At 32.6% G+C, this 26,801-nt stretch overlaps 2 protein-coding genes across 2 annotated transcripts; both read right to left on the reverse strand.

Annotated features, from left to right (window-relative positions):
• Positions 1–5,462: 5,462 nt before the first annotated feature.
• Positions 5,463–6,437, reverse strand: LOC100921456 (olfactory receptor 6C1-like). The gene has a single exon (XM_031940179.1). It carries the CDS (start codon positions 6,417–6,419, stop codon positions 5,463–5,465), a length of 957 nt encoding a protein of 318 aa, XP_031796039.1. The 5' UTR covers positions 6,420–6,437.
• Positions 6,438–19,649: 13,212 nt separating this feature from the next.
• Positions 19,650–24,425, reverse strand: LOC100921718 (olfactory receptor 6C1-like). Its single transcript, XM_012551680.2, has 2 exons — positions 24,403–24,425; positions 19,650–20,619 (listed from the first exon to the last, which is right to left on the reverse strand). The coding sequence occupies exon 2, from the start codon at positions 20,604–20,606 to the stop codon at positions 19,650–19,652; it is 957 nt and encodes a 318-aa protein (XP_012407134.1). The 5' UTR covers positions 20,607–20,619; positions 24,403–24,425.
• Positions 24,426–26,801: the final 2,376 nt, after the last annotated feature.

Consider the following 26,801-nt stretch of genomic DNA (forward strand, 5'->3'; position numbering starts at 1 on the left):
GAACAAATTGAAACTAAGTGCATTGAGACAGCAAGAATCAGTCACAAAACAAAAAAAAATGGAAAAACCATGATTATCTCTTTAAAACGACAGACTTGGAAAATAATCTGGAGATAATCTGGGATTATTGGACTTTCCGAAAACTATGATGAAAAAGAGCCTAGATCTATTTAAGAAATCATCAAGGAACTCCAGATGTAATAGAATCAAAGGTAAATAGGCATTAAAGAATTCATCAACACCTTCTGAAGAAACCCTAAATAAACCAGGAATATTGTGGAAATTTGAACTATCGATTAAGGAAAAATTTCAACAGCCAAAAAAAAACCATTTAAAAGGTCACAATAAGGATCACCCAATCTGCCTCTACATTAAGGAAAGGGCCTGAATTGATATTTCCAAAGGACAGACTTGGGATCACCAGAATAAACTCCAATAAGCTGACAAGGAAGAAGATGGACTTAATGACAAATGAATTCCATTTGTTTCTGAAAAAAAATTAACTTTGACCTCAAGATAAACTCAAGAGATGCAGAAAGTAAATAACTCTTGAGGTTTCTTTGTGGATATACAAAAATACATGTAAATTGATTGCTTATAACATAAAAGAGTAGATATGGAAGGATATGGCAGAATAAGGTGGAAGGAGGGATAAAGGAACCAATCCACAAGGGCTGGAAACTTATCAAACTGGGAATTTGAGAGGGAGGAACATTGGTTGGATCACTCTCATCGAGTTAGCTCAAGAAAAAATAATTGACATTTGTTTAGGAAAATTCTCTCTCGCCTCATTAAAAATGGGGAGGAAAGGGAAAAGAAAGGAGTAATAGGAAGGAAGGGGAAAGAATCAAAGGGGAGGGAGGGATTATAAGAGGATAATGTATCTGAACAAGAGGTTACATAAGTTTATAAGGAAAAGAGGGTTGAGGAGGCAAGAATAATACACAATCTGGGTTATTGGGATGGCAGGAAATACAGATTTAGAATTCCTAACCGTAAATGGAATGGGATGAACTCCCATAAGAGGACAGATGCAGACTGGATCAAAGTCAGAACCCTACAATATGTTGTTTACAAAAACAATTTAAAGCGGGGGATACAGATAAGGTAAAGGCTGGAGCAAAATCAAAATGCTTAGTAAAGTCAAAAAAGCGGGGTAGCATCTTATCTCAGATCAAACAAAAGTAAAAATATCTAAATTAAGAGATAAGGAAGGAACTACCACCTCTAAAGAAAAATAAAAACAAAGCAATATCAATATTAAACATTATGCCAAAGTGGATGGCACTCAGTTCCTAAAGGAAGTTAAAGAGAGTTGCAGAAAAATAGACAACAAAACTTAATGGGAGATCTCACCTTGCACTCTCAGAATAACAAATCAAACCACAAAACATAAAAAGAAAATTAAAGGTAAATAGAATATTAGAAAAATTAGGTATGTTGGATCTTTGGAGAAATTGAATGGAGATAAAAGAATATACTTTCTTCTCAGCAGTTCATGGAACCCATTCAAAAACTGACCATATTTAGGACATAAAGACTCAAATTAAATGCAAGAAAGCAGAAATAGTAATGCTTTCTTTTCAGATCATGATGCAAATAAAACACATTCAACAAAAAATTAGGGAAATAGACCAAAAAGTAATTGGAAACTAAACAATCTCATCTTAAAGAATGATTGGGTGAAGCAGCAAATTATAGATACAATTAATAATTTCTCAAGATAATGACAATGATGAGACATCATACCAAAATTTGTGGGATGCAGCCAAAGCAGTAATAAGAGAATTTTATATCCTTAGAAACACTTGAATAAAACAAGAAAGAAAAGATTAATGAATTGGGCTTGCAACTAAAAAAAGCTAAAAGACCAAATTAAAAACCCCAATCAAATACTAAATTGAAATTCTAAAATTAAAGGAGAAATTAAAAATATTGAAAGTAAAAAACTATTGAACTAATTAATAAAACTAAGAGTTGGTTCTATGAAAAGCCAATAAAATAAGATAAGCCCTTTAGTAAATCTGATTAGAAAAGGAGGGAGGAAAATAATTAGTAGTCTTAAAAATGAGGAGAACTTTCCACCAAGGAAGAGGAAATTAGAAATAATAAGGAGTTATTTTGCTCAACTTTATTAATAAATTTGATAACCTAAGTGAAATGGATGACTACCTCCAAAATACAGACTTCCCAGACTAAGAGGAGGAAGAATTGGAATAGTCCCATTTCAGAAAAAGAAATAGAACAGGCAATTAAACAACTCCCTAAGAAAAAATCCCAGGAAGATGGATTTACATGTAATTTTACCAAACATTTAAGAACAATTGGCCCAATGCTATATAAATTAGATAAAATAGAATGAAGGAGTCCTACCAAATTCCTTCTATGACCGGATGGTACTGATACCTAAACCAGGTAGGCTGAAAACAGAAAGAAAATTATACACCAATCTCCCTAATGAATATTGATGCTAAAATCTTAAATAAGATATTAGCAAAAAGACTACAGGAAAATCATCTCCAAGATAATACATTATGATCAAGTAGGATTTATACCAGGAATGCGGGTGGTTCAATATTAGGAAACTATCAATATAATTGGCCATGTTAATAACCAAATTAACAAAAACCAATGATCATCTCCAATAGATGCAGAAAAAGCATTTGATAAAATCCACATCCATTCCTATTAAAAACACTTGAGGTATAGGAATAAATTGACTTTTCCTTAAAATAATCAGCAATCTATTTAAAACCATCAGTAACATCATATGTAATGGAGACAAACTGCACCATTCCCAATAAGATCTGGGTGAAACAAGGTTGCCCACTATCACCGTTACTATTTAATATTGTATTAGAAACACTAGCTATAGCAATAGAGCTGAGAAAAGATTAAAGGAATAAGAATAGGAATGAGGAAGCCAAATTATCACTCTTTGCCGATGACATGATGGATCTTAGAGAACCCCAGAGATTCTGCTAAAGTTATTAGAAATAATCCCTTTACTTAAAGTTGCTGGTTATAAATAAACCCACATAAGTCATCAGCATTCTTATATATCATAACAAATCCAACAGTCAGAGTTCAAAATTCCATTTAAAGTAACTACTGTATATAAAATATTTAGGAATCTATCTGCCAGGAAATCAGAAACTTTATGAGCAAAACTACAGACCACTTTTCACACAAATTAAGTCGATCTAACCAATTGGAAAAATTTAAATGCTCTTGGATAGGGCGAGCAAATATAATAAAGATGACAATATTACCTAAACTAATCTATTTATTTAGCGCTATACCAATTAGACTCCCAAAAACTATTTTAATGACCTAGAAAAATAACAAAAAGTTCATTATGGAAAACAAAGGTCAAAATTTCAAGGGAATTAATGAAAAAAAATCAAATGATGGTGGCTTAGCTGTACCAGATCTAAAATTATATTATAGGCAGCAGTTACCAAAACTATTTGGTATTGGCTAAGGAATAGATTAGTTGATCAGTGGAATAGATTAGGTTCAAGGACAAAACAGTCAAAAATATAGCAACCTAGTCTTTGACCAACAGAGATCCCAGCTTTGGGATAAGAACTTACTGTTTGATAAAAATTCTTGGGAAAATTGGAAACTAATATGGCAGAAACTAGCATTGATCCATACTTAACGTACACCAAGATAAAGGTCAAAATGGGTTCATGACCTAGGCATAAAGAATAATTATTAATAATTAGAGGAACATAGGATGTTTCCTCTCAGACCTGTGGACGGGAAGGTCTTTATGACCAAAGCAGAACTAGAGATCATTACTGATCACAAAAGAAAAATTTCGATTATACCAAACTGAAAAGTTTTGTACAAACAAAACTAATAGACAAGATTAGAAGGGAAGCAATAAACTGGGAAAATATTTTTACAGTCAAAGGTTCTGATAAAGGCCTCATTTCCAAAATATATAGAAATTAACCTAATTTATAAAAATCAAGCCATTCTCCAATTGAAAAAATGGTCAAAGGATATGAACAGACAATTCTCAGATGAAGAAATTGAAACTATTTCTAGTCATATGAAAAGATGCTCAAGTCATTATTAATCAGAGAAATGCAAATTAAGACAACTCTAGTCCACTCACACCTGTCAGATTGGCTAAGATGACAGGAAAAAATAATGATGATTGTTGGAGGGGATGCGGGAAAACTGGGACATTGATGCATTGTTGGTGGAGTTGTGAACGAATCCAACCATTTTGGAGAGTAGTTTGGAACTATGCTCAAAAAGTTATCAAACTGTGCATACCCTTTGATCCAGCAGTGTTACTGGGATTATATCCCAAAGAGATTATAAAGAAGGGAAAGGGACCTGTATGTGCACGAATGTTTGTGGCAGCCCTTTTTGTAGTGGCTAGAAACTGGAAACTGAATGGATGTCCATCAGTTGGAGAATGGCTGAATAAATTGTGGTATATGAAAATTATGGAATATTACTGTTTTGTAAGAAATGACCAACAGGATGATTTCAGAAAGGCCTGGAGAGACTTACACGAACTGATGCTGAGTGAAATGAGCAGGTCCAGGAGATCATTATATACTTCAACAACAATACTAGATGATGACCAGTTCTGATGGATCAGGCCATCCTCAGCAACGAGATCAACCAAATCATTTCTAATGGAGCAGTAATGAACTGAACTAGCTATACCCAGAAAAAGAACTCTGGGAGATGACTAAAAACCATTACATTGAATTCCCAATCCCTATATTTATGCACACCTGCATTTTTGATTTCCTTCACAAGCTAATTGTACAATAATTCAGAGTCTGATTCTTTTTGTACAGCAAAATAATGTTTTGGTCATGTATACTTATTGTGTATCTAAGTTATATTTTAATATATTTAACATCTACTGGTCATCCTGCCATCTAGGGGAGGGGGTGGGGGGGGTAAGAGGTGAAAAATTGGAACAAGAGGTTTGGCAATTGTTAATGCTGTAAAGTTACCCATGTATAAATCCTGTAAATAAAAGGCTATTAAATTAAAAAAAAAAAAACACAAAGTAAGGATCAATTCTTGGAAGGGGCTACAGCAATTCAAAGTTCATTTCTTCCAGCATGGAAATATTTTCATATAAATTTATTCGGGAAATATCCATGTCCAAAAGCCAATCAATCAAGAAGAATTTACAAACTATATTCTTTTTGTGAGGCTCTCTGCTATAGGTAGGAAAATATAATGACAGAAAATTAAGGCGTTCCTATACTAAAGGAGCATGCATTCCCTTGAAGGAGATAACATGTACATAAAAAAGTGTATACAAAAATAATACAAGAGAATGTGATGGGTGAATTTAATTTGTAAATTAAAAAATCATTTAATTTTGACATCAGAAATATAAAGATAAAGATATATGAGGGAGACGACAAAACTTTGAACAATCAGTAAGAAATCTACTCATTATATCTTTTTAATCAGTTAAACAAAACTTTTCCTTTGTTTAAAGAAAATAAAATCTTCCTTATCATGTCCATGAAGGCTTGTTTCACTTGTTGATTCCTTAAGCTATAAATGAAGGGATTCAACATGGGGGCTACTGATGTATTAAGTACAGCAACTCCCTTGTTTAAAGAGACTCTGTTTTTTGCTGAGGGTTTGATGTACATAAAGATGCAGCTGCCATAAGAAATGGAGATGACAATCATGTGAGAAGAACAAGTGGAGAAGGCCTTTTTCCTCTGATTGACTGAGGGGATCTGTAGAATTGTCTTAATGATATATATGTAGGAGAGGATGATTAATGCCAATGTAAACATAAGAGTAAACACAGCCCAGGTAAAACCCATTGTCTCTAAGAATTGTGTATCTGTACAGGATAATTGGAAGAGGGGAGAATAGTCACAGGTAAAATGGTCAATGATATTATCAGCACAATAATCAAGCTGCTGCATCAAAATGATTGCTGGAAAGAAGACCATGATTGAAACCAGCCATGAACAGAAGACAAGCAATGTACAGACTCTGTTGCTCATGATGGTTGTATAATGTAGGGGTTTGCAGATGGCAACATAGCGATCATAGGACATGGCTGCTAGAAGGTAAAATTCAGTTACTCCCAAGACAATGAAGAAAAACAACTGAGCCATGCAGTTATTGTAGGAAATAGTCTTGTCCTTAGTAATAATTGTGCCCAAGAATCTGGGAATACAAGCAGTTGTAAATGAAATTTCTAAGAAGGAGAAATTCCGGAGGAAGAAATACATTGGGGTTTGGAGGTGAGAATCCAGCAAGGTGAGGATGATGATAGTCACATTGCCAGCAATGCTGAGAATGTAGGCCAATAAAAGGAAACAAAAAATGACCATTTGAAGCTCTGGGTCATCTGACAATCCCAGTAGGATGAATTCGGTTACCCGTGTGTGATTTTTCATATTTGTTTTCTCCTTTTTTAATAGATTTATAATAAAAATAAAAGGAAATAGAATTAAAAAAAACAACAACAACAGAAAACATTCATGGGCTATATTTGAAATGATGGAAGGAGAAATAATTAGAATTAACTCATTCAGTTATGCACATATTTGTTACATCACTGTTGTGTCACTATAGTAGATATGAAGAGGTTTTAAAAGACAAAGAACACAGGGTTTAAGGAGTTTTACATAATTGGGAAGATATGTCCCCCAAAAAATACAAATTAGCATCCAGTTAAGTACATATGCCTCTAAGATATAAGACCTTCCCTTTTCTCTTTAAACTTATTATTTAAAGTCATCTGTAAATGTCCACTAATCAATATTTTTAGGCTTTTCTTATAATACTATCTTTTGATTAATTATTGCTTTTTGGTCAATTGAAGAAATTTACATATTTCCCCATTATGATTCAATATCTTTTTTTTTTCTTTTGACAAGCAACTGGGGTTAAGTGACTTGCCCATGGTCACACAACTAGGAATTGTTAAATGCCTGGAGATCAAATTTGAATTCAGGTCTTCCTAACTCCAGAGTTTGTACTCTATTCACTTCATCCTATAGGTGCCCCCATAATAATATCTTTTATAAATTGTATTCTACATCCAATCTTAGAACAAGTTAGAATATACTTTAGTATATGCCTCAAATTATGCACTTTTCTCAGAATCCCCCCTTTTTAAATGTGAAATATGCTATTCTTCTTTTGATTCTCTATTCTATCCATCCACAATGTCCCATTTAAGCCTGCTTCAGTTTCCCTGTCTTTATGTTGGTGATAATAATACTCCTCTAATCTTACTAACTGACTTTCCTAAAGATACTTTGTGCATCTTTGATGTTATCATATATAACAAAGATTGTCACAATTGCTTATGTGTCATATACTTCTAGTAGACTTTTACCATAAGATTAAAGATATGCTTTCTTGTCATCTATACTTTTAATCTCCTCTTATCACCCTGCATCTTCTATTTCCAGGAATGATGAAAAAAGAGGGTTAAGAAAACCAAAAGATAGATCCTGGGTAAGCTTTAGGAAACTTGGTCAAGCTATGTATAAAGGGAATTGAGTATTTATTGGAGTTTTGACAGAAGTCTTAAAACTTTTATTAGGAAAAGCCAACTTGACTTTTAATCACTATTATCATTTTTCCCAAGTTACTAAATTTTTTACATAGAAAATATGTGGTACAGGAATTTTTTCTGTAATGACATATACATTTCTATTAATGGAGTCTATTTTTCTAATAATTTATGTTAAACATCAAAACTGCAATTCTATATAAGAGAAGCAAAGAAAGGAGGGCAAATTTCTAATAGTTTCTGTTGAAATTTTATATAAAAGGAATTAAGATGTTTGTTATTGTGGGGTATTACATAATAGAACTTAAAATAAGGAAGAGCCTGGTTCAATTCTCACTTTATCGATGAGGAAAGTGATCAGAAAGGTGAAAGGCTTTGGTCAAAGTCACCAAGATAATAAGTGTCATCAGTGATGGGTATAGCTCTTTTTTATCCAAATCTTGGTCTATTTCTACTATAATATGCCCCTTCTGTAGCCTTTACTTCTACTATCAATTACTTTTTCTTATTATTATCCATCTATCTATGGCAGTCTATCTTTTGTTTCTCTTTCTACCAATCATTTCTTAAGTGCATATTCTCTGCTAGACACTGTATTTAATGCTAAGCATAAAAAGTTGAAGACATAGTTCCTTCCTTTAAGTAACTCAGTCTCTAAGAAGCCACTGTTATGGAAGCATCACTGGATACAGCACTGGGGCTGGGATTAATAAAACTTTACTTCAAATGTCACTAAAGACAATTACTAGATATGTGATCCTAAGCAAAAACTTTAACCTTAGTTTCCTTAAGTGCAAAATGGTGACAACAATTATTTATAGCCTTGTGACCCTTGTGAATCTCAAATGAAAAAAAAAAATGTAAAAATTGCTTAGCATAGTGCCTGGCACATAATAATTATTATTTCAAAGCTTATTTCTTTCCTTTTCCTTGTCTTGTGTGTATCTTTACTCAGTGTACTAGATCTAGACTGCAATATCATACATGTTCTATTTAAGGCTGAAAATTAAGGTTTCAAGTTTTATGAAATAATATTTTCAACTTTATTAGAGATACTAGCACTTTGGTTTTCATAAATCATTACCTACATATATATATACAGGTTAAACTCCTTAATATATATATTGCTGTTCCTCAATCATTTTAAATCCTATGGCTTATTGTCCTCTTCTACTTAGTATCACACAGGGAAAGTATTTCGTAGATCTTACCAGCAACTCACTTTCATGACTTCAACCAGCTTTCTTCTACAGGAGCCAAGCTGGAATGTAGGTCAAAGGCTCAAGGAATATGAGAGTAAAAGATAGGATTCAATGGAATTAATTATCTATAGGACTCAAATTGTGAAGGAAGGAAAGTGAAGTTAGAATGGAAATAAAAGTCTTTGAAAGGTGTGAGGGGTGGAGATATTTAGCAGTCAAGATGATGAGATTTCATCATCTACTCAAAATTATTTCTCTTCTATGGTCAAAAACTCTTATATTCCTCTATCTGGTCACACTACCCTTTTTATAATTGAGAAACTGATGTGGTTCAATGGATAGAATTCTGGACCTGTAGTCAAATTTGACCTCAGAAACTTCCTACTTTTGTGGCTTTGGATAAAAAATAATTTTTAATCACTGAGTAAATTTGCTTCAGTATCCCATCTGTAAAATAAGAATAATAATAGCACCTACCTCCCAGAATTATGAATATATTATGAAGTACTCTATATGCTTTGAAACAAAATACAAATAATATTATTGTCATTTCTTTCTTTCTGTATGCCTTATTCTTCCTAACATTCTTCTTTTTCATCATGACTGCCAATCATCAGATCACAGATGAAGAGATGAAAGAGACTAGAGACCATTTTGTTCACAACTTCACATGATATACTTTCATATTCTCATCTATTTTTCATTCTTATTGTTAATAAGTAGCAAGGTATGTTTCCTAGATAACATTATTATTATTATATTAATAGTGACTTTCTGGAAATAATAACACTTTTGTTCTGCAATTCAAAGCCGTGACTCTGGGGGATGGAAATTAAGAGCACATATATAAAGAGAAGAATAATGTTAAAATGAAAGACTGAAAGACATATTGTGCTCAATCATCTTGAGCTTTGCTTGTTCAAATCATATACTGTATCCTTATGTTGCCTCTGTGATTTTGGGCAACTCATTTGAACCTTCCAGGTATCACTTTCTTTATCTGTAAAAGTTGGGGACGGGACTAGATTACCCTGCATTCCCTTCTAGTTTTAAGTCTTTGATTATACAATTCCATTGAATGAATTTTGAACTGGTCTTATATTTAAGTTGTTGTAATTCCTTTAGCTTTTCTGACTTTTCTCTGAATGTTCACTTACTCTTGTGAAATCAACTGATTTCCTCCATTTCTTGGACCTTCACTGGTTTCATTTATCTTAGTCATGCTTTATGCTAAGCTTAAAAATCTTTTAATCTCTTACAATTTCCATAATTATTTTGAATGTTAGATTTCCACCCTTCTCATATAGCATAATATAGCCGATTCTCTTCTATGGTGCTTCTCTAGAAAATACCAGAAAAAAAAAATGAAGACCAAATAAATGTGAAACTTTCTGTGCTCTTCCTTGCCATTTCCTTTCTTTTCTTTCATGATATCCCTCATGTTCAATTTCATTTCAATAAATAATAATTAAGTATGTATTATGGTCATTAGAGAAGTAATAGATATACAGACCTTATAGACAGTAGCTATCTAAGGTTGATGATAGCAGTAACTATTTTAAGATGTTTGTTATGATTCATCTGAGGAAAAGAAAAGTTCTCAGGAAATTCTAATGAAATTTTATTTGATTGATTTTTACTTTGTTGTTTTTAAAATATTCTACATTATTATTTCAAAGAGTTCCTTTTCCTTAGTCCTCTGAGAAATTCTCTTTCTCTTTCTTCCTATCAAGATGTGGATTTTTAGCTTACAGTACATGTACATTTTATTTAAATTCAGCTAAGGCAATCTGGAATTTAAAGCTGAAATAGAACTTTGAGATCATTTTGTCCATTTCCCTCATTTCAGACATTAAGATACATTTTTGGGGAGGTGAAGTCATTCGTTGTTGAATGACACTATTAAGTGGCACAAGGAGGATTTAATGCCAAAATTTTTAATTCTAAAATATGCATTACCTCCATCTCAGCAGACATAGGGCAGGGTGCATACAGAAATCTAGTCATACTAATAAGCTTTTGTTTTAAATATATATACTTCATTTTGAAGCAGAGAGTCAACAGTGAAAAGAATGTTGTATTGGGTGTCAAGGGACTTTCATTCAAAATTGGCTTTGTCACTGAATACTTGTCTGATCTTAGAAATCTAATTTAACCTCTCTGATTTTTCACTTTTCTCAACTAAATTATCTAAGAGAATTGAATCTGATGGCTTCTGAAAGATCTCTAGTTTGAAATCTATGATCCTATGTATTAAAAGACAATGAACAATTTCCAACATTATTCCCACATAGGCCAGAATTAATAAGAAATGATAAATTAGATACCAAAATAATCTTTGTTCTGTGATCGCTATGTATAAAATTGGATTCATGAGAATGTCATTGTGTATGTTAATATTTCAGAACACACACAGACATATACATGCTGAGTTCTACTATAATACCAATAGAATGAAGAAAAATAGGTATTTTAAAAAGTACTTACTTTTCCCCCACAATCCTTGATAGGATATTTATGAAAAATTAACCAAAATATCCTACATAGTTTGACTCCAAACCTGAGAATTAATGAGCTAATGCTAATCATGTAGCCAGGCTTGCTCACTACCTCTCCAACAAGTACATGTTTCCTCCGATACTCTCTGAGACTCCTGCTTATTATCAGCCAATGGAACCTGTCTGTAACTATTTTCTCCCTAGCCATTTAAATATGACCTTGGTTTTTTTTTTTTTAAATCTGAGATATTTTACTGATTTTAACTATATAAAATATCTCAGTTTTATATAGAATGGAAAATTCTTTACAAATTTCTATGTTGATTATACCTTTCTAGAAATATAAAAGGTATTTTATCTGCTATGATTGATACCTACTTAGGAAGATTAATTCACTGAAGAAGCTAAAGGCATCATGAAGAGGCAGGTTTAGAAAGCACTACGGAATATAAAACCTAATCCACTTTAATACAAGTTGGAAACAGAAGCTTAGGGGACAGTGCCCAAAGAGACCAAAAAAAGAAAAAAAAAAAAAAAATCCTTCCCAAGCTAAATACCTGAGGAAAGATAAGGCAGGTAACCAAATGGGAATCTATAGTCATTTGCAAAACTATCCAACTTGTTAATTATGTAATCTTATGGGACTAGATACATGTTCAGAATTATCTAGAACTACTTAACTCTGAGGAGAAAATCTATTATTCCTATAATACTTTAAGGCATTCACAAGATTCACAAGAATCCCATTTCCTATTTCCCATAATGCTCATTCCCCCCAAAACTTCTTTTTTATGTTAAACATGTTAAAATATATATTAAATCTAATATGTACAAATATATTTATACAATTCTCTTGCTGCACAAGAAAAATCAGATTTAAAAATGAAAGTAAATGAGTAAGAAAACAAAATGCAAGCGAACTCTCCCTGAGTACAGATGACTTTCTTTATTACAAGATCATTGGAACTGGCATCAATCATTTCCTTGTGGAAAAGAGTCACATTCATCAGAATTGATTGTCCCATAATATTGATGTTGCCATGTACAATGATTTCTTGGCTCTGCTCATTTCACTTAGAATAAGTTCATGTAAGTCTTTCCAGGCCTCTCTGAAATCATCCTGCTGATTTTTTTTTTTACAGAACAATAATATTCTATAACATTCATATACCACAACTTATTCAGCCATTCCCTTACCGATGGGCATCGACTCAGTTCCCACTTTCTTGTCACTACATTTTTATGCATGTGTACAGTTAAAATAACTAATTTTGTATTTCCTAGCATCTTATTTATCCTGTTATGCTTTTCTCTTCCCTTTCCTTTTCCCTTCTCCTCAGTATTTTGCTTTTGATGACTACCTCCTTCAAATAGTCCTTGTCCTTTACATCCCCTTCCCCTTCTTTACACTTTTCCCCTAGTACTTCTGTTTTTCTTTCTATTAATCTTTCCCTTTCTTTTCCCCTTTTCCCTCCCACTTCCCTATAAGGTGAGACAAGTTTATCTCTGATAGTGTCTCTTAGAGCCAGCTCTTATGAAAGTGAGATTCATACAATGTGTATCCCCCCTTCTTTTCCTCAGTTATAATGTTTTCTTTGCCTTTTTGTGAGTTGAATTTCCCTTATTTTACTTCCTTTTTCTTCTTTTTCCAGTATGATCTCCTTTCCACCACTAGTTTCTTTTTCATTTTATCATAATAAAATCAAATTATACCTGCATTCTCTAAATATACCCATAACAGATATATAGTTCTCAAGAGTTCTTTCCTTTTTTCCTTTTTGTGTTTCTCTTGAGTTCTATGTTTGGAGATCAAATTTTTTGTTCAGTTCTGGTTTTTTCATTAAAAATAGGTGAGTTCACCTATATCATTGAATGTCCATCTTCTTTCCTGAAAGCTAATGCTCATTTTAGCTGGATAGTTTATTCTTAGTTGTAATCCAAGTTCTTTGCCTTTTTGAATATCAGATTCCAGGCCCTTCAATCCTTTAAGGTGGATTGTGGGTGCTCAGTATTTAAACTGTTTCTTTCTGGCTGCTTGCAATATCTTTTCCTTGGTGTAGTAATTCTGAAATATAGCCATGATATTCCTTGGGGATTTAATTTTGGGATCTCTTTCAAGAGGTGATCTGTGAATTCTTTCAATGGCTATTTTACCTTCTGGTTCTAAAATATCAGGGCAATATTCTTTTGTGATTTCCTGTAAGATAAGGTCTAGGTTCTTTTTTTTTTTTTCATCATAGCTTTGAGGAAGTCCAATAATCCTTAGATTGTCTCTTGGTAGATCTATTTTCCAGGTCAGTTGTTTTTCCTAGGAGATATTTCATATTTTCTTCTATTTTTTCTTTTTTTGTTGTTGTTGTTTTTGTTTGACTATCTTATTGAGTCATTCACTTCCATTTGTTCAATTCTAATTTTTAGTATATCATTTTCTTGTTACCTTTTTTAGCTCCCTTTGTAATTCACCAATTGAATTTTTTGTTCATTGAATTCTTTTTCCATTTCACAAATTGTGTTTTTCAGTGAAGTGGTGTCTTTTTCATATGTATTTTGCAGGGCATTATATGCTTTTTCCATTTTTTTGCAATGAACTCATTTTATTTCCCCATTTTTCTTCTCTCTTTTAAGATCATTTATGCAGTCTTCCCAGAAAGCCTTGTAAAATGGGGACCAGCTCATATCTCCCTTGGGGCTTCATCTGGAGTTGCTTTGCCTTTAGTAATTTCAGGATTTGAGGTCTATTTTTCTCTCTCTCTCCAGAAAAGCTCTCTATGGTGAGAGTTCTTTTTGGGTTTTTTTATTCGTTTTTTAAAGCTTGAGGTCTATTTAAAGCAATGACAGCTGTTTTAATTTGCCCTGGGGCAGTTCTGCTGATTGATTTCCAATGCTAGGTAATTGTGGCTAGGTCCAGCATACTTCCAGGGCTCAGTGGTTTACAATTTACCTTTTGTAGCAAATCTGTCAAACTATCTGCTTGCAACCAGGACAGAGTAGCCTAAGAGACTCACAGAAGATTCCCAGGTGTGTGGAAGCTACAGTGTTCTTCTGACTCCTTAGTCCCCAGCTTCTTGTCCCAGGCTCCCTGTGCTGTTGTCTGGGCTTGGAAGACTGTCCTCCTGCCCATTTGAAACAGATTTGTTCTAAAATTCTTCCAAGGTATATCCTTCTGGGAATGTGTTGTACTCTAAATATTTGTGGATTCTTTGATTTCAAAATCAATTTAAAGGCTTAATCTGCTGTTGATGTGAGCATAGATCAGAGGAAGTCACAGAAAGTCCTGTCTGCTCTCAGCCATATTGGCTCTGTCCCCACAAATCCAAAAACCCTCTTTTATGACAAATGAATTTGATTCTAGTTCCTAAGGGAAACTCTACAAATCCTTCCCTACATTTTTGTTCTCTCCATTCTTTCTCTTTTACTTTATTTTAGCAAGTAGTCAAAAATCTCTCTACAATGAATAAGATGTCATAATTCAAAATTTAGATAAATTTAGATAATTTTTAAAGATAAATCTCTTTAAACTGCAATTATTCTAGAGAAGTATTTAGTTAGAAGTAATAGAACTGATAAATCAGTGTGACAATAATGATATCAATGTTGTTAGTCCTTCATTTTTCAAAGAAGACCAATGAAAACACTAGGTGATATCGACTAGGTGACGTGAATTAGATTTAAGTGAGGCAGAGCTGCACAAAATTGTCAGCCTTACTCTCTCTTCCAGAGTTATCACTATGCAGAGGCAAGACAAAGAACAAGGGACTGGCTATGAGCCTTGAAATCTTTCATGTTTAACCAATATGATCACTGGAACATGTTGTTCTCATCCACTCCTTTAACCAGAGGAAACCTTCACATGTTTCACACTCTCCTGGCTCACAGATAACCATTCTTAATTTGTTTTAGTCCATTTTCTGAATAGTTTTACCATGATTTGGCCACAGTGGATGCTAGAGCTTCTTGCAGTAATAGATGACAGGTAGACACCAAAGATGAATGAACAGTTCTTACTAAAATCTTAGCAAAACCTCTAACTAAAGGTGCTAACTCTCCTTGAACTCCTATATCCTCACAAATAGCAGTAATAGAAACACCAAGAAATAATGGAGAGTGGGATTGAATTGGAGTTAGGAATGTGTGGACTCAAACTCTTTCTGAAAAAGGTGAGGGGTGTGACTGAGCTCAACTCCAAACCCTTCTTTTTGTGCCTCAGGTAGAACTTAATTACAAAGCCAAAAAAATTGGTAGAGGGAGTTTCCACTTATTCCAGCATAATGAGAATTATTCGTGTTCACATAAGGATAATAATGTTTTGTATTTGCATTGAATTGTAACTTTTCAAATCCTCATTTCCTCTCTTGGAGTTTCCTGAAATTTTTCTTTTATGATTTCTTTCTTTCTGTTGCAATAATCTTATTGATTTCTTTTGTAAATAATGCTATTGAATAATCATCCAAGTAATGAAATTTGTATATTAGTATATTCCAAGTCTTTGCCTTTGCTTCTTTCTTCCCTTTTCTCTTTATTTTTTACCTTTTTTTTTAAAAAAATAGATAATTAACAAACAGCAAAAAGAAACAAACTTATAAGGTTGACAAAGAAAAAAGGATTGCACACAAAACTGCAAAGCTTTATTACTTGAAAGATTATTTATTTATTTATTTTTAAAAATCTTAAGCTCCTGGTTTCATTTGTTTTTCTTTTTGGCTTTATTTCTATTCTAGCCTAAAAATTAAAAAAAATAATAATAATTCAATGACACCTGTTTTCTTTTCTTTTTTTTTCTTTTTTAAAAGTTGTATTTCTTTTTAATATAAATTGATTTATGAATCATGTTGGGAGAGAAAGCAGAGGAAAAAGGAAGAATCAGGGGAGAGAAAAAAAAACAGAAAAAAGAAGTGAACATAGCATGTACTGATTTACATTCAATCTCCACAGATCTTTTTCTGGATGCAGAAAGCATTTTCTGTTCAATGTTTATTGGTATTTCTGTGGATCACTGAATCACTGAGAAGAACCAAATATTTCAAAGCTGATCTTCACACATTCTTAATCTTATTTTGTAAAATGTATTGCTGGTTCTTCTTATTTTGCTCAGCATAAGTTCATGTACATTTTTCTAGGACTTTCTTACTGGATCAAAAAGTATGCAAAGTTTGATTATCCTTTGGGCATAATTCCAGATTCCTCTATAGAATGATTACATTATTTCACAACTTGACCAACAATGCATTATTGTCCTGATTTTCCCACATTCCCCCAAATAGTTATTATTATTATTATTTCCTGTCATTTTAGTCAATCTGAGAGGTATGAGGTAGCATCTCAGAGTTGTTTCAATGTTCATTTTTCTAATGAAGAGTGTTTTAGAGCATTTTTTTTTCATATGACCACAGATGGCTTTAATTTCAACATCTGAAAATTGTCTGTTCATAGCTTTTGACCATTTATCAATTGGAGAATGATTTGTATTCTTCCAAATTCAACCTAGTTCTTTATATAGTTTAGAAATAAGACATTTATCAGAAATGCTAGCCTTAAAGCTATTTTCCTAGCTTTGTTCTTCCCTCTTAAGCTTGTTTCTGTTGATTTTGTTTGTGCAAAATCTTCTTAACGTAATGTCATCAAAGTTGTCCATTTTGGCTTTCATAATGTTCTCTAGTTCTTCTTTGATCATACAATCCTCCCTTTCTCATAGATCTGATAAGTAAATTATCGCTTGCATTCGTAATTTCTTTATTTCTTTACTGGGTCTTTATGGTATCATCCTTTATACTCAAATCAAGTACCATTTGGACCTTATTTTGGTATAGGGTGTGAGATGGAGGACTGTGCCAAGTTTCTGACACTATTTTCCAGTTTTCCCAACAATTTTTGTCAAATAGTGAATCCCTATTCCAGAACCTGGAGTTTTGGGGGTTTATTAAATAATAGATTACTATAAGTCTTTATTATTGTATTGTGTATATCTAATCTGTTCCACTGATCCACCACTCTCTTTCTTAGCCAGTACCAAAAGATTCTGATGACTGCTGCTTTATAGTATAGTTTTAGGTTTCCTATTGCTAAATCACCACCTTTTGTAATTTTTCCATTAATTTCCTTGATATTCTTGACCTTTTGTTTTTTGAGATGCATTTTATTATTTTTTTTCTAGTTCTATTAAATAATTTTGGCAATATAATTAGTATTGCACTGAACAAGCAGACCAATTTAAGCAGAATTTTTATTTTTATTATATTAGCTTTGACTATCCATGAGCAATTGATATTTTTCCAATTTTTTAGCATCCAATTTGTGTCCCATTACTTTGTGGGAGAAGTGTTTTATAATTGTAATCATATAGTTCTTGGGTTTGCCTTGATAGGTAGATCCCCAAATGTTTTATTTTTTCTACAGTTATTATAAAAGGAATTTCTCTTCCTATATCTTGCTGATGGGCTTGGGCAATGATGTATAAAAATGCTGACAAGTTGTGTGGATTTATTTTATATTATTCAACTTTGCCAAAGCTTATGTTTCACGTAAGTTTTTGGATGATTTTCTAGGTTTCTCCAAGTATATCATCATATCATCCATAAAGAACAAGTTTTATTTCCTCATTGCCTATTCTAATTTATTAATTTCTTTTTCTTTTCTTATTGCCAACATTTATAGTACAACATTGAATAATAGTGGTGATAATAGTCATCCTTGTTTCAGCCCTGTTCTTACTGATGATGCACCCAGCTTCACTCCATTACAAATAACGCTGATTGTTGGTTTTAAATATTATTATTTATTTAAAGGAAATATTTTATTTAAAGGAAAACCCCATTAATTTATATATATACTCTTTCATGTTTTTAATAAGAATGGATGATGTACTTTGTCAAAAGCTTTTTCTATCTCTATTGAAATTATTATATGCTTTCTGTTGGTTTTGTTATTGACATGGTTGACTATGATATAGTTTTCCTGGCACTGAACAAGTTTTACATTCCTGGAATAAATCCTACTTGGTCATAGTATATTATCATGCTGATAAATTACAATAAGCTATTTGCTAATATTTTATTTAAAATGTTTGCATCAGTATTTATTATTGAGATTGATCTGTAATTTTCTTTCTCTGTTTTGGCTCTTCCTGAATTAGGTATCAGTACCATATTTGTGTCATAAAAGGAATTTGACAGAACTTTTTTTTTTTGCCTCTTTTCCAAATAGTTTGCATAGTATTGGAATTAATTGTTCTTTAAAAGTCGACTTCATTTGTGAAATCATCTGGCCCTGAAATTTTTTTCTTAGGGAATTTATTAATGGCTTGTTCAATTTCTTTTTCTAAAATAGAACTATTTAAGTAATTTATTTCCCCTTCTGTTAATCTGAGCAATTTATGTTTTGTAAATATCCATCCATTTTGGTTAGATTTTCAAATTTGCTGACATACAGTTGGTCAAAATAGCTTCTAATAATAGCTTTAATTTCTTTTTCATTGGTCATATGTTCATTTTTTTTCATTTTTGATTCAGGTTTTTTTGTTTTTCTTTTCTTTTTTAATCAAATTAACTAAAGGTTTATCTATTTTGTTGATTTTTCATAAAACCAAATCTTAGTTTTATGTATTTGTTCAATAATTTTCTTAATTTCAATTTGATTACACTCTCTTTGGAATTTTAGAATTTGTAATTTAGAAATAAATTGAGATTTTTTTAATGTGTTCTTTTTCTAGTTTTTTTACTTCCATGTCCAAATCATTGATCTCCTTTTTCTCTATTTTATTCATGTAGCTATTTAGAAATATAAAATTTCCCCTATGAATTCCTTTGGCTGTATCCCATAGATTTTGGTATGTTTTCTTATTTTCGTCATCTTTTGGAAGAAATTATAGATTTTTTGTATCTTGATATAAATTTATATAGAAAATATTCACTTCTAAAAGCCAATCAACCAAGAAGAATTTACAGACTTCCGTTTTTGTAAGAAACAATCGGCTAGGGCCAGCTAGGTGGTGCAGTGGATAGAGCACCAGCCCCAAAATCAGGAGGACCTGAGTTCAAATCTATCTTAACACTTCAAATCTGACACTTAACATTTTCTAGCTGTGTGACCCTAGGCAAGTCACTTAATCCCAACTATCTCAGCAAAAACAAACAAACAAACAAAAAGCACTGTGCTGTAGCTGGGGAAATATGACAGAAAATAAAGTAATCCCTATCCTCAAGTAGCTCCCATTCTCTTGAGAGAGAACATAAACAAACGTATAGTATGCAAATTAAATACAAGAGAATTTGATGGGTGAATTTAATCTGTAAATTTAAAAACCTTTTAATATTGATACATCAGAAATATAAAGATAAAGAGATATGAGGGAGCTGATAAAACTGAGCTGCCAGTAAGAAATCTCTACTGCTCATTGCATCTTTTTAGTCAGTTCAACAAATCTTTTGCTTTGTTTGAAGAAAATAAAATCTTCCTTATCATGTCCATGAAGGCTTGTTTCACTTGCTCATTCCTTAAACTATAAATGAAGGGATTCAACATGGGAGCAACTGATGTATTGAGCACAGCAACTCCCTTGCTCAAAGATACTCTACCTTTTGCTGAGGGTTTGATGTACATAAAAATGCAGCTGCCATAAGACATGGAGATGACAATCATGTGAGAAGAACAAGTGGAGAAGGCCTTTTTCCTCTGACTGACTGAGGGGATCCGTAGAATTGTTCTGATGATGTATATGTAGGAGAGGATGATTAATGCCAGTGTAAACATAAGAGTCACCACAGCCCAAGAAATACCCATTGTCTCTAAGAATTGTGTATCTGTGCAGGATAGTTGTAAGAGGGGAGAATAGTCACAGGTAAAATGGTCAATGATATTATCAGCACAATAATCAAGCTGCTGCATCAGAATGATTAATGGGAAGATGATCATGAATGAAATAAACCATGAGCAGAAGACAAGCAATGTACAGACTCTGTTGCTCATGATGGTTGTGTAATGTAGGGGTTTGCAGATGGCAACATAGCGATCATAGGACATGGCCGCTAGAAGGTAAAATTCAGTTACTCCCAAGAGAATGAAGAAAAACAACTGAACCATGCAGTGATTGTAGGAAATAGTCTTGTCCTCAGTAATAATTGTGCCCAAGAATCTGGGAATACAAGCAGTTGTAAATGAAATTTCTAAGAAGGAGAAATTCCGGAGGAAGAAATACATTGGGGTCTGTAGATGAGAATCCTGTAGGGTGAGAATGATTACAGTCACATTGCCAGCAATGCTGAGAATGTATGCCAATAAAAGGAAGAAGAAAATGACCATTTGAAGCTCTGGATCATCTGACAATCCCAGGAGGATGAATTCGGTTACCTGTGTGTGATTTTTCATGTTTGTTTTCTCTCTTTTTTAATAAATCTATAGTTTAAAAAAAAAAAAAAGGAAAGTAAACTAAAAATATAAAGCAACAGAAAACACAGATGGCTTGAAATGATGGAGGGATAAACAATTAGAATTAATTCATTCAATCATTCGAATATTTGTTAAATCATTGTTAGATTATTATAGTAAATATGAAGGAATTTTCAAAGATAAATAACACAAGAATCATCAGGTTTAAGGAGTTTAACATAATTGGGAATGCATATATCCCAATAAAATATAAAATAGTAACCAGTTAAGTACCATATGCCTCTAGGAGATAAGAACTTCCCTTTTCTCCTTAAACTTATTATTTAAAATCATCTGAATATGTCCACAAATCTATTTTTTTAGGCTTCCCTTATAAAACCATCTATTGCTTAATTATAGCTTATTGGCTAAATGAAGGAATTTATATATTTTCCCCGTTATGTTTTAATATATTTTTTTTTTATTGCCAGGCAATTGGGCTTAGTGACTTTCCCATGGTCATACAAGTATGAATTGTTAAATGTCTGGAGAACTCAGGTCCTCCTGATTCCAGAGTTAGTACTCTATTCACTTCACCATCTAGGTACCCCTATAATAATATCTTTTATACATGGAATCTCCATTCAATCTTAGATTACCTTAGTTTATACTTCAGCATATGCCATAAACTTTGCACTTTTCTCACAATCCCCCTTCCTTAGGTGTGAAATATACTATTCTTCTTTGGTTTCTCCATTCTATCCAAACCAACCCATTCCACAATATCCAATTTAATAAGCCTGTCTCAGTTTCCTTGTCTATATAATGGTGACAATAATATTCCTCTAATCTTAGTAATTGACTTTCCTTAGGATAGTTTGTCTATCTTTGATGATATCATGTATAATAATGAATTTCACAGTTGTTTATGTGCCATCTACCTCTACTAGACATTTACCTCTACTAAATGAGATTAAGAACATGTTCTCCTGTTATCTATACTTTTAATCTCCTCTTATCCCTATCTTCTATTTCCCAGAACTATAAAAAAGAGGGATAAGAAAACTAAAAGTAAAGGTTTTGGTAAGCTTTAGGAAACCTGGCCAAGCTATTTGTAAAGAAAATTGAATTTTTATTGGAGCCTTCACAAAATATTCTGAAGCTTGCATTAGGAACAACTTTCTTGATTTCTAATACTGTTATCATTTCCCCCCCAAGTTACTAATTGTTTTAAATGCAATGCATATATATATATATATATATATATATATATATATATATTTCTATTAAGGGAGTATATTTTTCTAATAATTTATATTAAACATCACAACTATAATTCTATGTGAGAGAAGGAAGGGGAAGGGGAGGGGACATTTCTAATACTTTCTATTGAAATTCTATAAAAAATTAAAATGTTTGTTGGTTTGGGATGTTAAATAACATAAGTTAAAGTAGGAAAGAGCTTGGTTCAGGCCTCACTTGACAGATGAGAAAAGTGAGTAGAAAGGTGAAGGGATTTGCTCTAAGTCACTGAGGTAATAAGGAGCATAACTTGTGATTATAGCTCTTTTTTATCCAAATCTTGGTCTGTTTCTACTATAACACTCTGCTTCTGTAACCTTCTAACCTTCTGCTTCTACTATCAATTAGTTTTTTTTCCATCTATCTATGTATCCATCTATCTATCTATCTATCTATCTGTCTGTGTGTTTATATCTATCTCTTCCTTTCTCTTTCTCTATCATTTGTTAATTGCTCACTCTCTGCCAGGCACTGTGCTTAATGCTAAATATAGAATGCTGAAAACACAGTTCCTGACCTCAAGTAACTCATTCTAATAGCTGTGAAAATATAGAAACAACACTAGAACCTTTTTACCACCTTCTTTTGCTCTGCCACTAATCTCTGGGATATATACCTGCATTGGATTACTCCACACTTGCATCTTCAGAACTAACTGATGTTTATTCCTTTCCTTAAAATAGATGTATTTACTTTTTTTATTCACTCTCTAAGAAGCCACTGTTACTTTACTGGAGCTGGGATTAGTAAAATTTTACTTCAAATGCCACTAAAGACAATTACTAGATGTGTGACCCTAGGCAAAAACTTTAATCTTGGTCTCCTCAACTGCAAAATGATGACAATAATGGTATCTACCTTGCAAGACTGTTGTGAGTCTCAAATGAAAGAATACTTGTAAAAAGTGCTTAGCACAATGCCTGGCACATAATAATTATTATTTCAAAGCTTATTTCTTTCCTTTTCCTTGTCTTGTATGTATCTTTACTAAGTGTGCAAGATCTAGGCTGCAATATCATGCATGCTCTATTTAAGGCTGAAAATTTAGGGCTTCAAGTTGATTAAATAATATTTTTAACTTTATCAGAGATACTAGTACATTGGTATTTATAAATTATTATATACATGTGTACACAGTTTGAACTCCTTAATATATATTCCAGTTCCTCAATCATTTTAAATTCTATGGCCTACTCTTCTCTTCTACTTAGTCTCACTCAGAGAGAGTGTTTCTTAGATTTACCAGTTCATTCATGTCTTTCTCATTTTCATGACTTCCACTATTTTTCTTCTAAGTTGGAATGTAGCACAGAGGCTCAAGGAATAAGAGAATAAAAAGCAGGTGGAATTGACTTAATTATCTATAGGACTCAGATTGTGAAGTTGGAATAGAAGTGATTTAAACAAGCAAGGCTCAAGATGAATGTTGTCCTGCACAATATCTCCTCCAATCATACATTTTAGCATTGCTTTTTTCTTTATATATGTGCTCTTAATTTCCCTCCTCCAGAATTACTTCTTTGAATTGCAGAGCAACAAGAGTGTTATTTCCAGAAAGCCACTTCTAATGCAATAATAATAATGTTATCCAAGAAACATATTGTTATTTATTAATTATAAGAGTGAACATTGATGATAACATGAAAGAATATTATGTGAAGCTGTGAACTAAATGATTACTAATTACTAATCTGTTTCATCTTTTAATCTGTGATTTTATGATAGGTAGTCATGAAGAGAAAGAAGAATGTTAGGAGGAACTTTGTTCATGCAGAAAGATAGAAATGACAATAATCATTTGCATAATGTTTTAAAGCATGCAGAATACTTTATAATATACCTGACAATTCTGGGAGGTAGGTACTAAACTTATTCCCATTTTACAGATTACATGTAATGGATGATTGGAGGAGATATTGTGCAGGAAACCGATCATCTTGAGCCATGCTTGCTCAAATCACATAATTTTAGTTTTATGTTGCCTCTGTGATTTTGGGCAATTCACGTAATCCCTCTGTTTATCACTTTCCTTATTTGTAAAAGGAGGGAATTGGACTAGATTACCCTGCATTCCCTTCTATTTCTAAATTTATGATTATATAGTTCCCTTCAATGAATTCTGAACTGGTCTTATACTTAATTTGGTGTAAATCTTTTAATTTTTCTGGCTTTTCTCTGCAGGCTCACTTACTCTTGTGAAATCAACTGATTTCCTCCATTTCCTCCACCTCTCTCATATATCATAATATAGTTAAGATTCTCTTCGATGGTGACTCTTTGGAAAATATTTGAAAATAAAATGAAGACCAAACAAATATGCAAGATTCAGTGGTTGCTTCTCCTTGTCATTTCCTTTCTTTTCTTTCATAATATCCCTCATATTCCATTTCAATTAAATAAACATTAGGTATGTATTATGGTTATTAGAGAAGTGATAGAGATATAGACATATTTTGTCAATGTTGAGGGCAGAGATTTATCTCTATATTTGGACAGTAGATATCTCAGACTGATGATAGCAATAACCACTTTAAAATTTTTTATCTATTATTATTCATCCAATGGAAAAAAAAAGTTCCAAGGAAATTAAAATGAAATTTTATTTGAAACATTTTTGCTAGGTTTTTCTATAACATTCTTACTTCTCCTCAGTTCACTAAGAAATTTACTTTCTCTTTCTTCCTAACAAGATGAGGATTGTTAGTTTCTAATACATTTACATTTTATTTAAATTCAGTTAATGGAATCTAGAATTTAGAGCTGAAATAGAACTTTGAAATCATTTTTTATTCCATTTCCCTCATTTCAAATATTAAGATATAGTTCTGGAGAGGCGAAGTCATTCATCCTTCATCATCTGACTCATAAGTAGCAGAGACAGGACTTAGTGCCAGGACTTCTTATTCTAAATCTGCATTATCTCTCTCTCAACTGAAATATGGCAGGGTGCATACAGTGATCTAATCATGTTATTAATCTTTTATTTAAAACATATATAATGCTTCATTTTTAAGCAGAAGCTTAATAGTGGTAAGAATGCTGTATTGGGAGTCAAGGGACTTTCACCCAGAATTGGCTTTGCCACTGAATACCTGTCTGACCTTAGGAAAGTAATTTAACCTCTCTGATTTTTCAGTTTTCTCAACTAAATTACTGAGGATTGAACCTGATTTCTTCTGAGAGATATGTAGTTTGAAATCTATGATTCCATGTATTAAAAACTAATGAACAATTTCTAATACTTTTCCCACATAGGCCAGAATTAATGAATGAGCAATGACAAATTGGATACCATAATTAATCTTTATTCTGTGATTTCCATGAATAAAATTGTATTCCTGAAGATATGTCATTATGAGTGTTCACATTTAAGAAAGACACATGTAACCATATACACATACTAAGTTCTACTATAATATCAGTGGAAATAAGAAAATGGATATATTTTTAAAAATACTTACTTTTCCTCCACAATCCTTGATAGGCTACTTGTGAAAAATTAACCAAAATATCCTACATAGTCTGACCTCAAAACTGAGAGATAATGAGTTAATACTGGTAGTGTGGCTAAGCTTGTTCACTATCTCTCACACAAATGCATGGTTCCTCAATTATTCTTCAAAGTTTCTACTTATTATCAGCCAATGAGGCATCTCTGTAACTATTTTCTTCTTACCCATTTAAATATGACCTTGATTTTTAGACTCTGGGACATTCTACTGATTTTAGCTCTGTGAAATATCTCAGTTCTATAGAGGATGAGATTCTTCACAAATTTCCATGCTGATTACATCTTTCTAGAAATACAAAAAGTGTCTTATCTGCCATCTACCTACTCAGGAGGATTAATTCACTAAACAAGGCAAAGGTGTCATGGAGAAGCAGGTTAAGAAGGCACTAAAGAATATAAAACCTAATCCATTTTAAGACATACTGGAAATAGAAACTTAGGGGACAGTGCCTAAAGAGACCCCCCAAAAACAAATCCTTGGCAAACTAAATACTTAAGAAAGGTAAGGAAAGTAACTAAATGGGAATCTAACTATAGTCATTTGCAAAACTATTTAACTGATTAATTATGCAATCTTATGGGATTAGTTACCTGTCTGGAATTCTCTAGAGCTACTTAACAATGAGGACAAATTCTACTGTTTTTTATCACCAGAAAAGCTATAAGTTCACAAGAATCCCATTTCATAATGTTCATTCCCCCCCAAAAAAAAACTCTTTCATGGCAAATAAAAAAAAATTTGATTCTAGTTCCAAAGGGAAACTCCATATATCCTTCCCTACATTTTTCTTCTTTCCATTCTTTCTCTTTTGTTTTATTTTACTGAGTAGTCAAAAATCTCACAGAAATGAGTAAAAAAGACTGAACTGATGAATCAGTGTGACAATAATGATGTCAACGTTGTTGGTCATTCATTTTTCAAAGAGGGCCAATAACAGTACTAGGTGATGACTTGACTTTTTGTGAATTAGATATAAGAGAGGCAGAGGTGCACAAAGTTGTCAGCCTTACTCTCTCTTCCAGAGTCATTACCATGCAGTTGCAAGACCATGCAACAACATGGGCCCCTGTGGGGGCCAGGATGTAGTAGGACCTTGAAAGTTTCATGTTTGACCAAACTGTAGCTGCTTCTTCGTGCTCACTGGGACATTGTTCTCATCTACCCATTCCACCAGGGGAAATCTTCACATACTTCATTTTCTCCTAACTCAGATATATTTGAAGCTTTTTAATTACCCTTAACTTGGTTTAGCCCATCAGTTTTACCATGGTCTAGTCACAGTGGATGCTAGAGCTTCTTGCAGTAACAGATGACAGGTGGATGCCAAAGACAAATGAGCAACTCTTACAAAAAGCTTGACAAAACCTCTAACTAGAAATGC

The sequence above is a fragment of the Sarcophilus harrisii genome, chromosome 5 (genome assembly GCF_902635505.1).
Source record: "Sarcophilus harrisii chromosome 5, mSarHar1.11, whole genome shotgun sequence".
NCBI classification, from domain to species: Eukaryota; Metazoa; Chordata; class Mammalia; order Dasyuromorphia; family Dasyuridae; genus Sarcophilus; species Sarcophilus harrisii.

Bases quoted from the DNA above. Each gene is read 5' to 3' on its own strand.
- LOC100921456 (XM_031940179.1), bottom strand. From the start codon at position 6,419: ATGAAAAATCACACACGGGTAACCGAATTCATCCTACTGGGATTGTCA.
- LOC100921718 (XM_012551680.2), bottom strand. From the start codon at position 20,606: ATGAAAAATCACACACAGGTAACCGAATTCATCCTCCTGGGATTGTCA.